This window comes from Magnolia sinica, chromosome 11, assembly GCF_029962835.1.
Source record: "Magnolia sinica isolate HGM2019 chromosome 11, MsV1, whole genome shotgun sequence".
Lineage (NCBI taxonomy): Eukaryota > Viridiplantae > Streptophyta > Magnoliopsida > Magnoliales > Magnoliaceae > Magnolia > Magnolia sinica.
Genome location: NC_080583.1, coordinates 29,642,647 through 29,658,280, shown reverse-complemented (window position 1 = coordinate 29,658,280; position 15,634 = coordinate 29,642,647). Strand labels below are relative to the sequence as shown.

At 37.1% G+C, this 15,634-nt stretch overlaps 1 protein-coding gene across 1 annotated transcript; it reads left to right on the top strand.

The window, feature by feature from the left end:
- The first annotated feature begins 3,358 nt into the window (after window positions 1–3,358).
- Window positions 3,359–8,026, top strand: LOC131218993 (BTB/POZ domain-containing protein SR1IP1-like). Its single transcript, XM_058213930.1, has 5 exons — window positions 3,359–3,607; window positions 3,897–3,966; window positions 4,694–5,302; window positions 5,937–6,476; window positions 7,222–8,026. Exons 1-5 carry the CDS (start codon window positions 3,489–3,491, stop codon window positions 7,732–7,734), a joined length of 1,851 nt encoding a protein of 616 aa, XP_058069913.1. The 5' UTR covers window positions 3,359–3,488; the 3' UTR covers window positions 7,735–8,026.
- Window positions 8,027–15,634: the final 7,608 nt, after the last annotated feature.

The window sequence follows — 15,634 nt, the reverse complement described above, 5'->3', positions numbered from 1 at the left end:
AATTACTTTATCTTCTAATTGGATAGAATAGGACTCTAATTCCAATTGTGTTTATTGAATCAAGCAAGGTAGCATATTCTTAATAATTATAGGTGGATCTTTAGCACCCTAGTTCCTACCTTTAATTGATAGTTTAAACATTATTTACAATTACTCTATTTTATTCCAGAATTCAGATTTAGATTTTCTTCTAGTTTTAGTTTTAGTTTTAGTTATTTTCCTAATACGTACAAGTTTAGTCCCTGTGGATTCGACCTCGTTCTCACGAGTTATTACTACATCGCCATCCTACGTTTGATGTTGTGAACAAGCAGCTATGGACAATGAGATGGACTCTTTATAGAAGAACCACACATATGAATTAGTGGAGCTTCCAGTGGGCCGAAAAGCGATCGAATGCAAGCGGTTATTTAAAAGGAATCTACTTCACAGAGATATTCGCGCCGTTGGTTAAGCATGTGTCTGTTAGATTCATGTTAGCGCTGGTTGCCCAATACAGTCTCGAGTTAGAATAGATGGATGTAAAAAACTACATTCCTGCATGGGGAATTGGAAGAACAGATCTATATGAAGCAACCAAAGGGCTACGAAGTTAAAGGGGCAAAGAACAAAGTTTGCAGGTTAATGAAGTCATTGTACAGCCTGAAACAGTTACCTAGGCAGTGGTATAAAATTTTTTATTATTTCACGTTGAGTTAGAAATTTACTAAGAGTGAATATGATCACTGTGTCTATTACAAGACACTGAGTGATAACAAGTTTATCATCCTCGTACTATATGTTGATGATAAGTTGATTGCCAGTCATTACATATCTGAAATCGATGCACTGAAGACTCGGTGTTGTGAGCAGATACATGTCAAACTCCAGCAAACAACATTAGGAAGCAGTGAAATGGCTACTTTAATACATTCGAGGTGCAAAAGACTATATCTTAACTTTTGAGAAGACAAGGGCCAAGTTAATTGAGTACGTGGATCTGACTACGCAGGCAGTGTAGATTCTAGAAAGTCTACTTTAGGTTACTCGTTTATACTAACGGGTGAAGCAATTAGTTGGATGTCAAAGCTTCAGTTCGTGGTGACTCTTTCTATGACTGAAGTAGAGTATATGGTAGTGACAAAAGTGTTTAAAGAAGGTCTTTAGTTGAGAGGCATGATAAATTAGTTGGGGCTTCAGCAGGATGCTGTGCCGGTTAATTGTGATAAAGATGGCGCTATCAATTTAACTAAAAATTTTGTTTATCACTCATGTACTAAACACATTGATGTTCATCAACACTTTATAAGACAGATGCTTGAAGGAGGCGTGAATCTGGAGAAGATTCACACGAGTGTAAACCGACGGATATACTCACCGAGGTGTTTCCTACAGAGAAATTCAAGTTCTATGCGACTTCTCCGGGCTTGGCGATGGTTTAAAAGGAAGACAAAGTGTATACGAGAAGAGTTGATGGATCTATGATGCAAGACAGAGATAAGAGAAGAGGACAAGAAGCTACCCGCCACACCCACACACCCACGAATAGTGCTCGATCCCATCTATATTTTCTGGATTTTCTTTAGTTGGTTGCTGGACAAATCGGGCACTTTTTTTATGTCATCGATGAGTGTTTGATGCCATCGACATGATTATTTTGATGTCATCAACGAGATTATTTTGATGTCATCGATGAGTGTTCGATGTCATCGAGAATTTTTGAAAAATCATGTTTTGTCTCTGGAAAGTTGAGGTGTTAGTTCGATGTCATTGATAAGTGTTCGATGCCATCGAAGGATTAGTTTTAATGCCATCTATGAGTGTTTGATGACATCGACAAATTCTGCGCAGATTTTTCGCAAAGCTGTGAATTTGTGAGATTTGTTTCTGATTTCGTTTGGGATTCTTTCCAAGGGTATATATATGGGTGTAAACGGGTTTGGGAGGTATTCTAAGTATTTCTAAATCGTCGTAGGGTTTCAAAGGGTGTAACAAGGGTGAGATTCAAGGTTGTTCGAATCGGGTAAGCTCTCTCTTTGTAATTTTTACTTTTATAGTGATCATCTGTCGCTTTGTGCTGTGGGTTTTTTTTTTTTTCCGAAAGAGTTTTTCCACGTTAAATCTATGTTTTTCTCCCTTTTGCTTGGTGCTATTGGATTGCTATCCGAGATTCATTTTTGTATGCTTCCACAGTTCCCCAACATTTTTAACTGGAGCTTAACAGTAGAGTAGCACAACACTAAATCACGGAAATTTATTGTATTTTCTGTGTTTGGTTTTCTTTGTTATATCATTTTGTTTTTTCATGAAAAAGTACAAACACTCCCGGTAAGGTCTTAGATATCTAATCACGTGGGAAAATTATGGTAGAAATTATTGGGCTTGTGCATTAAATTTCATTTCTTTTCCATGGGAACACCACATTGGTATACATGAAGTTTATTTTCCAAGTGAGGTCCAACACTTGAAAGGTCTAGATCATCTCTGATCAAATGTTGGAAACGTAGGTTGGAAATCACCCGGAACTCATGGCATATGTTTGGCCGATGAGCTGTGTGGAGCCCATAGCGATGTGCTAGCTCACATCCATCCTGCCCATTAGATACGCCACGATGTTATACTCAGGTCCCAAAATCGATCCTGATTTGGGTTTAGGGTCTAGGGTTTTAGGGTTTTAGGGTTTAGGGTTTAACTCAGATGGGCCACACCAAATGGAGCCATGAAGGACCACAGAAACTCCATATGGAATGGTCCTCCATGTCATGCATGTGCCATTCTAGCATTCATCTAGTGGTTCCCACATAGGTTTTGGGTGTGACTACATGGATCATTTCCCCACTTGGATTGGCAATTTCTATATTTTTTAGAAGTCTGAGGGGTAATTCAGGAAGTTCATTGTGAGAGTGATGATTGTTACCCAGACCATGCAGTGATGATAATTCAATAATGTCCAGACACCTTTCCCAGCAAACTACCATTTGGGTAGAACATACGAGCCATGCAAAACGTGGGCCACATCATAAACATCGTTGAAAAAAAAGCTTATATATTCCACTCATCCAACAATCTACACCGTTGAGATCATTGTGCGGCCACCATTGTTACTACTATATGAATGGCTGTACCTACCTGGAAAACGAATTGGACCAATTTTTTATCTACCTGATCTTTAAGGTGTACCCCACCCTTTGAACGGATTGGATGTTCTGTACAAGGATCATTTTGGCGGGAAAGAAAGTGTTGTATGTGAAAGTTACATGCAAGGTTGTTTGTAAAATGTCCCAAGTGATTGGGCCATTCTAAGATGAAAAAAAAAAATAAAAAAATAAAAATAAAAAATAAACAATAAAAAATAAAAAAAGGATGTTTTGTTGTTTGGCCACCACACCTTAGGAAGGAATAATAGCAACACATCTCAGTCCTCTTCTTCCTCCTCCTCGCTTCTCTTCTTTCAAATGATAAAGACATGTCCAAGATAGAGAAAAGGATAAGCTTCTCTTCCAATCAAAATGGTAGAGGTTGATAAGGAAGCTGCACAACCACCACAACCAACATCAACAACAGCTTTTCTGATGTCCACCAAGAAAAAACAGCTACTTTCCACTGCCATGAAGAGAACCAGTGAATGGTTTGGATTCATTAGTTTTATTTATGTCCTTTTGGATTCATTCCTTTCCTGGGTCTTTTTCTTCTTGGGTGTTGATATTTACATCCACTCTGTTTGGGGCTAGCACCCCTTCTTTTACTAGTTCTGGTTGTACAAGACTACACTAGCTGTATTCTTGTATGGCCAAAAGAAGAAAAAGATAGTGCATGAATTGATTTATTTTGGAGTTCTGCATCAGAATTATGCAAGTAGAAGGCAGTAATCAATGCAAGATGGGAAATCATGAAGATGGTATTTTGAATTTTGACAGGATTTTCTCTCAGGAGATCCCAAGCGACATCTCGGTTCAAGCTGGAGGAGCCTCCTTCTCATTGCACAAGGTGATCTGTTCAACCTCCCTGTCATTCTAAAATCCGTTTATTCAAATTGAAAGACGTTCGATTGGGTTGAATTTCGAGTTGTGTCACCTTACTGGACTGCCAATTTGAAATTCGGTTTAGTTGATTTAAACAAGAAAAAGAAACGGTTTATTCTCAATTTTTTAAAGACAGGAAATTTCTGTTTATTTAGTTTTGTAATACATATCTAATTGTGCATTGATATAGTAATTCATTAATTATTTATGTAGTTTTTTTTTACTGAGTTGAGCCTTTGAGTTAAATCGACTCAGCTGGACACTCACCTGACTCAGTTTTTTGAACTATGGATATACCAATTTCTGCTCCATGTGATCTGCTGTTTCAATTTTCAGCATCAATTGTGGGAATTGCAACACTGGAAAGAAAGACAGACTGCGTTTGGATGCTCAATTGAATTGGCTGGTTTGATGAACCAGGGTGATGAAGGCTGCATTTGGATGCTCAATTGAATTGAATTGCAATACTTGTGTTGAAGGACTAGTACACCAAAATCAAAATTCTCACCCCACTTTGGTCATTTCTTCTGCATTGAATTGGGTAATTGTGATTCGGTTCAACTGACCATCCAAACACACCTAAATCAGTTGGAGTACAGCTACATCAACCTTGATGTTAATCAAACAAATACTTTTTTGTTTTTCATTTACAAGCTTGAATTTGATCTAATCCAGCAGTATCTTCAACACAGTTCCCTCTGGTCTCGAAGTGTGGATACTTTAGGAAATTAGTTTCTGAATCCAAGGATGCAGATCTCTCTTTCATCGATGTTCCAGACATTCCAGGTGGATCTGAAACATTTGAGTTGGCCGCAAAGTTCTGCTATGGAATCAACTTCGAAATCGGCATCGAGAACATCGCAATGCTCCGGTGCGTGGCAGAGTATCTAGAAATGACTGAGGAGTATGCGACTGGGAACCTAGTGAATAGAACAGAGTCCTACTTGACTGAAGTAGCATTGCAGACCCTGTCTGGGGCTGTATCTGTATTGCATTTGTCGGAAAATCTCCTTCCGATGGCAGAGAAGGTGAAGCTGGTGAGCCGGTGCATTGATGCAGTCGCGTACATTGCGTGCAAGGAAAGCCAATTCTGTTCATCAGGAAGGACTGAGAATAGTCAAGAGAGCTTTAATTCTTCGACATCCCAGAAACCTGTTGTTGATTGGTGGGCTGATGACTTGACTGTTCTGAGGATCGATATCTTCCAACGTGTTCTCATTGCTATGAAGGCCCGCGGCTTTAAGCAGTATGCGCTTGGGCCAGTACTCATGCTCTATGCGCAGAAATCTCTCCGAGGTTTGGTGAGCAACCAAGATCACTCAAGACTGCATTTTTTTTCCGTGGCCCATGTTTTGATGCACGATTCATTTCAATTGCAAAAGATAAGCTTTGAAAAAATGAAATGCCTTCATATTATTTAAGTTGTGTTTGGATGGGCAAGTGAATTGAATTATGAACATTCAGCTTAATCAAAAGAAAGGAAAAAAAGAAGAAGAAGAAGAAGAGAGCCCTAAAATTGCAGTTACATTTCCTTCAAATCTACTTGAAAGTAATGTAATTGTACTTTCGAGTCCAGATCCTCAAAACAATGCTTAGGAAATTATAAGTTGGTTTCTTTGGCTTTTTTAGATCTGCAATTGTAATTCAATCAGTTGAGCATCCAAACGCACTCAAAGTGGATATCAAGTCCAAAAATCTGTAATTGCAATTCAATTTGTTAGTGCATCCAAACACACTATTAAAAAAGAAAATAAGTTCCAATGTGAGACTACTTTCATCTCAAGTTGGACTCAAAAATATCAAATGGCAACAAATAACTGAAAATCTATTGTGATGGTTCACTTCTACGTTGTTGCATTTTGAAATAAAAATAAGATTGTACATGCAGACGCTACCCATATATTGTTATATATTTTATTTGAGAGATTGGTGCAGGACATATTTGGAAGGGGGAGGAGGAAAATTGAGCCAAAACAAGAACATGAGAAGCGAGTCGTCTTGGAAACTGTCGTAAGCCTTCTCCCAAGGGAGAAGAATGCAATGTCGGTTAGTTTCCTCTCGATGCTTCTACGAGCAGCCATTTTTCTCGAGACCACAGTCGCTTGCCGGCTCGATCTAGAGAAGAGGATGGGCCTGCAGCTTGGACAGGCAGTGTTGGATGATCTATTGATCCCCTCATTTTCCTTCACTGGCGATACCGTGTTTGATGTGGACACAGTGCAACGGGTCTTAATGAACTACTTAGAACATGAATCAGATGGGAGTCGGTTGGGCTACAACACAGATGATGACCATGTTTCTCCTCCTCCTACTGACTTGGACAGAGTCGGAAGGCTTATGGAGAGCTACATTGCGGAAATAGCGTCCGATCCTAACTTAAATGTTTCGAAGTTCATCAGCCTTGCCGAATTAATCCCTGAACAAGCAAGAGTCACTGAGGATGGCATGTATAGAGCTATAGATATCTACTTGAAGGTACATTTCCTTGTGTGCCCTTATTGCTGAATACATTTTCCAGATCACTCAAATCATGGCTCCATTGTGTATAGTGCATTCCAAAACTCGCATCATTTGACAATCTAAACCATCTTGAATTTGGATCACTGTTGTTTTTTCTTAACTGTCCATTTTATACCCATCAATTGGACAACTGGGATCATCTAACCAGTTTGATTCTCAAAAATGCTCCATTCATGATGGGCCACGGTTAGGACTGTCCATTTATGAAATGCTGGAAAATGCACATAATAATCTAGTCTTTGTGAGAATCTATGTTTTCCTTTTCCTTTTCTGCATTCATTTCCTCCCAAATCTTTCAATTTCCATCCCACCCATTACGATAATCAGTAACAAGCTAGTTTCTTTGATCCTTATATTAGGGTATTAAAAAATATGTTTGGATACTCTACTGAATTGTACTTTGTTAATTAGCTCAGTAAAGCAGTATTGACCCAATTACAATTTCCTTCATTTGTATTCGAATTGAGGTTCCAAACGCAATCATGTGACTTTCAAGATAGATTAGGAACCAATGTTATTTCCACTCGATCACTACTACCTCGTTATGGATACTAAATGAAGTTATTACAATTGGGTCTTTTCCTCTGTTCTGAACTAATTATCACAATTCAATTCAGTAGTGCATCCAAACACGGGCTAAGATGGCTGTTTAGTTCATGAACATTTTGTTCTGAGCTTACTCTTCCGATTTAATTTACAGGCTCATTCTTCTTTGGGCGACATGGAAAGGAAAAAGGTTTGCAGTTTGATGGATTGCCAGAAACTGTCGCGGGAGGCCTGCGCTCATGCTGCTCAGAATGACCGCCTTCCCGTGCAGACAGTCGTTCAAGTACTTTACTATGAGCAGCAACGTTTCCGCGATGCAATGAACGGAACAGTCACGGAAGGAGAATCGCCTCTCTTAACTCACAAAAGCAATTCATACACTACTGATCACCAACCAGCAACAAACGAGCTCTCAAGCTTGCGCAGAGAAAATGAAGACCTAAAACTTGAACTGGTGAAAATGAAGATGCGGCTGAAAGAACTCGAGAAGCCTCCTGGAAACACCCCATCTGCAGATAAGCCTCCATTGCCAAGAAAGTCATTCATCAATTCCGTGTCAAAAAAGCTTGGGCGACTGTACCCGTTTGTGCGTCCTGATGGGCGCAAGCCTTCCGATGCCAAAGGCAAGACAAGGCCCAGCAGAGATCGACGGCATTCAATTTCCTGATATATCTCTATGCACAATATATTGCCCCACTAGGACTGTAGTAGCTTGCCTTATAGAACACTACCACCATGCGTTGTTTTTCATTGCTCTACTTCATTCACGTAAATATGATTGTAAATTGCCTTCTTGATGTATTTCAGTAAGCTCTCATTATAGTTAAAGCTGGTTAAGGGAAAAGACAACATTGTAGTCGCAATGCTGTTTGTTGGTCTTGTATGTATTGAAGAGAAATGCTGTAATTTTCTTGATATCAGGTTGTTTGCTATAAATTAAGAACTATAAGGTTCCCCCCCTTTTTTTTGGCTGTGTTTGGATGCACTAGTGAATTGCATTGCAGACATTCAGTTTAATCAAAGTGAAAAGAAAATTCAAATGATCTTTCGTAGTATTCAAAATGAGGTAGTAGGCCTCAGTATGCAGTATGTTTCATAATGGAATATTTATTTGGAGCCTGCACCCTTAATAAGAATACTGAGGAAGGAAATTATAATTTGATGTTCTTCACTTCATTAAAAAAATAATCCCAATTCAATTCAATAAAGCACCCATACATACCTTTATGCAATATTTCCATTTGTTAGCTTTTGGGAGGAACTGAATGTTATACTAAAGTATAATTGATAGGCAAGAATGATCTATCAATCTTCAAAAACTATCCCAACTTTCTCTTCTTCGCAAAGCACCATATATTTCTTCCAAATGTCTCAAAGCTTGTGTGTGATAAAGAATAAGATAGATGGGAATGGATTGAAAATTGGCCCATGTTTGGCATGCTCTTTGTTTTGGAAGAAGTTATTGATTGGAAACCTCACAAACAGCCCGTCTGGATTGCAAAATTAAGATATGTATTCCCTTGTGACACAAAAACAACATAATAATAAAAAATGAAAGAAAGAAAGAAAGAAAGAAAGAAATGGGTCCACTGCCTAAATGATAGCAATAAGGAATCCTGTCATTTCAGTGCAATCAAGACAGTGGACATTTTAAGGGCCCATTTGGATACCACCAAATAAGTTACTTTTTCAACTTACAAGTAACTTATTTGAAATAAGTAAGTTTGGTTTAAGATCAATTATAAGTAACTTTTTTACCTAAAGTTACTTAATCACTTCAGCTTAATAAGTAGAAACCAAGATAAGTTACTTGAGGCATAATTAGCTTAAGTAACCTACGATCCAAATGACCCCTAAATGACAGCAAGATTATTTTCTTTTCTTGGTATTCCTCCGATCCAAACACACTTTCAAGTGTCCATGGCTACTTCAGTTTTGGTGTCTGACCCGCGCTAGCCTGACTGCTAGTAGGTACACGGGGAGCATACCCATCGCTATTTCCGTCAAACTTTCATTAGACCAATCCGTTCATCAGGTACGCTGCCTCTCGTTTGGGCCGGAATGAAGAAATAATGGCAATCGAAAAATCAGGTAGGCCACACTATAGGAAGCAGTTGTTAATGGTCACCATTGGTTTTTTCTAGGGCTCACACTACTTTCTATATTCCATCCAATCGATTCATCTAACTTTGCCCATCAGGATGAAAGCATTCGCTAAAAATCACACTATTCCAAAACTCTCTGGGCCATAACACATAACTTTAGATGTTTAGGTATAATTATTCCCTATGGGGTGGCCCACCTGAGTGTCAAATCCGCCTGAATTTTGAGACCAACTTCAGATAAAGGGTGTTGTTCCTGATGGATGGGATGGATCTCATCCACATAAGGTTTTTTGCCTTACAGAGGCGTTAGGCACAATCTCCCTTGCCCACTAGTAGTCATGTAAGAGTTTTCCTAATCCAAACTGATTTCTACTTCTGATTTTCCATTGATTTCTCATACTACTAATCCTCATTTATTTTAGCAGGTATTGAACCTGTCATGTTCACCTTCTGTTAGCCTTGCTTCCATCCACTAGCATCCGATGTTGTGTCAAATGCAAAAAAGTCAGAATTTGGACTTGATTTTCTACATGTTGAGCGGAATTGACGGATACAGATAGCAAATCAAGAAACAAAATTACAAAAAAATAAAAATAATGTATACAAGAAAACAAAACCCTGAATTTGGACAATTGACGGAAAAAAATTAGTACAATTGAAAACAGCCACTAAAATGAGGTTTCGTATGCTCAAAATGAAAACGGTTAAGGCAGAGAACCTACTTTTCCTCCGTTTGATAAGAAAAAAAAAAAAGGCTTTGGAAATCGGTTTTCATTTCTCAGATTTCCTAAAAAAAAATGTGGAATTCATTTCTCAAAAAAGACGTTAGATCGACTTTTAATGTAAAAATGTAAAAATTAAATCTTAATAGTTCCTCCACATAGATCTTCTAAAATTGGAATAGTATTCAAGGAAATCTCTGTGGGCCCACCATTATTTATTTATTTTATCCATGTTGTCTATTCATTTTACCCAAAATTGAAGCATATCCAAAGCTCAGGTGGACCACACCAAAGGAGACAATGTGAATTGGATACCTACCATTGAAATCTTAACAAGGAGCCACCAAGGTTTTGGATCAAGTTGATATTTGTGTTTTCCCTTCATCCATGTCTGTGTGACCTTATGAACAGGTTGGATGGTAAATAAATATCGCTGTGGGCCCTAGGAAGGGTTTGACAGTGGACATTATTATTCCCACTGTTACCGTGGTGGGGTCCACTTGAGCTTTGCATATGCTCCAATTTTGGGCTTAACCCCTAAAATGAGCTGAAAAAACGGATGAACAGCGTGGATTAAGCATACTGAGTTACTCAAGCAAGCAATCTGCTTCCATATTCAAGATATATATTTTTTATTATCCAATAAATCACTTAATGAAAGTAAATTACTTTTTCATTTATTTCATGACTTCACTTTCATGATCTCTTTCCAAACCAAACATGAATCTTTCGATTCATTTGGCTCTTAGGCACACTTATGTTATGAGATTCCCATATCTTTTAATGTATTGAGCCTACCCTCTCTTCTCTATTCGAATTCCAAGATATAAAATGTATGGTTTTCATTTTCTAAAGATTCTAAGTTATATTTTTGTATCCATGTTTTAGTTTTCTTCCATCCAACACATGTTGTAGATGTCTTCAAATATGAAAATCAACTTGTCTGTCGATGACAGCTTGATGCTGTCAAAAAAAATCCAGAAAATCCATGTTTTATCATCAGAATGTTTTGGTATTTAATTGGATGACATCGACAGTTTGTCAATGCCATTGAATGATCGTGCAGAGTACACAGAGTTGTGTAAGTGCGGAATTTGTTTCCTATTTTGATTGTGATTCTCATAGATACGATATATATTAGTGTAATCAGAAATATGGTATATCTCAAGGCTTTCTAATTCATTCCAAAAGGGTTTTAAAGGCTCGTAAAGGAGATTCGAGTCTTGTTCGAATATGATAATCTCTATCTCTTGTAATTTTTTGCTTTTATAGTGCATTATTGTAGCTCTGTGTCGTGGTTTTTTCCCACATTAAATTCTGAGTATTTGTGATTGGACTGTTTGTGCCATTGGAATACTTTGCTTTATTCATCCGTGTGTTTCCGCGTTCCCCCAACCCCACATTCCTAATCAAACTAGGTTATGATATTCTATATACAAAAACACTCCTTGAGAAATCTGGATTGTAGGTGCTACCCAATGGAAGAAAATATAGGGGGCCTACCAACGGCCCCCAGTAATTTGGGATGGGTGGACTGTGGGCCCATAGATCAGGGAAAACAGAAAAGTAGACACCTGCAGGCAACATGTTGAACAGAGGAAAGATAGGAAAGTGCTGTATGGGATTGACAGATTAACTGATGGATAGATGGAAAAAGCAGTTTTCTTTTTAATGAAGACTTTCTTGTCTGCAATAATGGCATAAAAGAAGGACATAGTAAAATTGGTCCCCTACTACTTTTGTAGTTCTTATATTCGTCTAGGAACAGTATCCACCATACATGTGTCATGAGTGTAATTCAATCCCAACCGTCCAAATCATGGGTATAGATGTGGATGGGGAACAGCCACAAGATCAGCTTGGTTGGACCATTCTAACTTATGATCTTTGCATACTGTTTGTTGAATTAGGACCGTTGACTCTGTTCATTTCAGCCATCCATTTGGTAGTCATCAATTGAACAGCCACAACCATTATTTCAGCATGATTTTTGGGTCATGGCCAATCTACAATGGGACCCATGAATTGAATGACAGTGTGAATGCCAGCATATTGAATAACTGCTCTTGTAATAATAGATTGAATGAAGCCTTTTTTGACAGTCATATGATCTGTAAAGAGAAAGGAAAAGAGGCAATCTTTTGAATAATCGAAGTATAAAGTTGCAACATAGTGGCTACTATCTGTGGGACCCACAGCAGTGCGAAAGATCCTGACCCATGATTTATCAGCTTTTGTTTGTTGAATCTGAACGGTTGATGATGTTTAGTTTTGACCATACATTATATGTCCACTGACCTGGCAGTTGTGATCATTGTTCGTTATGATTTTTGGTTTATGGCCCATCTATGGTGGGGTCCACAATTTGGATGGTTTGATTATTGTTGTGTGCGTGTGAATGGAACAGCACACTTAGCTGGAGTATTAAAGTTTCGTCTTTTTGAAAGTGAGGTATGCATAATGAGCGTGTGATTAATGACTGTTGATGCATGAGTAGAGCCTAACAGAAAACAGAGATTCAAAGAGACTTGAGGAACTACATGTCCTCACTATCAAATGTACAGTTTCCAATGTGCAGGATTGAGTAAAAGGGACCATGCATCTGTGATCCAAACCGTTCATATGATGGGATCCACAGTCAATGGAGAGTATGTCAAAAATGTCCAAGATTGGAAGGCCTTAACCCTTAGATCTTTTGACTACCCATTGTTGAGTATGGATTAATCTCCTTGACATAATGGGGCCATCATATCAAAACTCTCGACCACAATAATACAGTTAGCAAGTATGTAGCTACATTAGCTAGTGGAAGATGGTTTTAGAAAGCTGATATTTGACCATCCATTGGTTTAGTCCGTGTTTGGATGCACAACAGAATTGAATTGCAAAAGTTTAGTTCAATCAAGAAGAAATGACCAAATTCAAATCATGTTCCTGAGTATTAGTGAAAGTTATATTTTTATGGATCTTAGTCCTATTCCTTTAGTGGTTCTCCTTACTTGATCTCTTGATAAACCTTTTGTCAAGGGATCTACTAAGTTCAGGATAGTTTAACATATTCCACTGTGATTACGTCATCTCTGAGTAATCATTTAACAAAGTTATCTCTTAGACCTACATTTCCAGACTTACCATTATAAGACCTACTCATAGCACGATAAAGAGTAGCCTAACTATCACAAAAGATAGATATGGCGGGAGTAGGTTTTGGCCAATACAGAATTTCCATCAGTAGGTATCTTAGTCATTCACCTTCTTTACAAGCAGCGCCAAGTGTAATAAACTCACTTTCCATTGTATAGTGAGATATGTACATTTATTTCTTAGATGTCCATAATATTGCTCCTCCTCCAAGAGTGAATATCTAGTCACTTGTAGATTTAAATTCTATGCTATTTACATTCTAGCTTGCATCTTTGTACCCTTGAAGTACAGCGGAATATGATTTATAATACAGTTCATAGTCTATGGTTCCTCTTAGATACTTTAAAACTCCAGTGTACTTGTCCTGGATTACTGGTATACCTGCTTAGCATTCCTACTGTGAATGCTATATCTGGTCTTTTGCAATTCATTACATACATTAGACTCCCAATAATACTTGTATATTCTTATTGTGTTTTACATCTACCAGTATTTTTAACCAATTTAATATTTTGATCAAATGGGGTTGAAACCAGTTTATTATCATAGTGATTGAACTTTTTAAACACTTTTTCTAGGTAATGAGTTTGTGTTAAAGATATTCCATCATTAAGATTATAAATCTTAATACCTAATATTACATCGGCTGTACCTATATCCTTCATGTCCAAGTTGGTACTTAAAAACTTTTTAGTTTCTTTCACAGTCCTCATTTGGTCCAAATATTAGCATATCTACATATAAGCAAATAATGATTTGACTTTTAATATATATGCACTTATCTACTTGGTTTATTCTAAAACCATTAGATTGTACTACTTGAGCAAACTTCGCATGCTATTGCTTAGGAGCTTGCTTGAGCCCATAGAGAGATTTGACCAGTTTACACACTTTCTTCTCTTGCCCAGTTGAACAAATTCTTCAGGTTATTACATATAAACTTCCTCATCTAGATCACCATTTAAGAATGCCGTTTTGACATCCATTTGATGGATTACTAGGCGGTGAATTGCTACAAGAGCAATTAAAGTCCTAATTGTAGATATATGAGTAAAGGAGCATATGTATCGAAAAAATCGATATCTTCTATTTGTTTAAATCTTTTGGCTACCAATCGAGCTTTAAACTTATTTATGGTTCCATCATGATTGAACTTTCTTTTAAAAATTCACTTACATCATATAAGCTTTGAACCTGGTGGAAGATCGACCAAACACTAAGTGTTATTTGAGAATATGGAATCCATTTCATCATTGATGGCTTCCCTCCAAAACTGTCCATCAAGAGATGAGAGAGCTTCACTAAGTATTGATGGATCACCTTCAATATTTAGTAGTAGAGTAATCTCCTTTCTCATTTCATTTATATCCCTTTTTATAAGGAACATATAGAAATCTGGGCCAAAAGATGTTTCTTTTTTTGCCCTTTTCGATCTCATTGGTTCATTTCCTTTTATATGAGTGTTAGATTTATCATGATAGTTGATAGGTTCTTCATTTGTTGGTTCTATTATATTTTCATCAACTTGCCTTTTTGAATGATTATTTATATAGTCTTTGTATACTGTATTTTCAAAAAATATAGCATCCCTAGACTCTATAATTATGTTTTTGTCAGCAAAAGTAGATTGTTCCAAAACTAAAAATCTATATATGAGACTATTAATCCCATAACCCATAAAGGCACACCTAATTCCTTTAAGACCTAATTCTACTCTCTAGAATCAATAATCCTGACTTCTGCTATACTTCCTCATACTTTGTAGTAATGAATATATGGTTTCTTCTTTTTCCATAATTCATATGGAGAAATATCCAATTTTTTATGTGGGATAACATTTAAAATATGGTTTGCTATTAATAATGCTTCCCTTAACAAATTCAGTGGTAATCCAGAATTTGATATCATATAGTTCATCATCTCAACTAATATCCTATTCTTGTGTTCCTCTAGGCCATTTTATTAAGATATGTAAGGTGCCGTAAATTCATGGATTATATCATATGATTCACAGAATTCATTGAATTCATTAGAAAAGTACTCACCTCCTCTATCACTTCTGAGGTCTTTAATCTTTACATTCAATTGATTTTCTACTTCGGCCTTATAAAGCTTAAACTTTTCAAAGGCTTCATCTTTTGATTTCATCAAGTATACATAGGAAAATCTAGTGAAGTCATCGATAAATGTAATAAAATACATTTTTCCTCCACAAGTTAAGGTATTATTTAAATCACAGATATCAGAATGAATTAACTCCAAGGGTTGTGATTTTCTTATGCCAGTCCCAAATGGTTTTCTAGTTATTTTAGAATGGGCACACACATCACATTTCCTTTCTTGTTGTATTTTATATTTTGATATACGTCCTAGGATCATCATTCTTTTTATTGAATGATAATTAACATGACCCAGTCTAGCATGCCATAAAGATGTAGAATCCACTATATAAACGGAAACATCATTATTATTATTAATATTCAATTTAATCACCATTACTTGAATATCCTTTGCCTACAAACATACCGTTCTTGGTGATAACCAACTTATCAGACTCAATCATTATTTGAAATCCTCTATTATTGAGAAGATCACC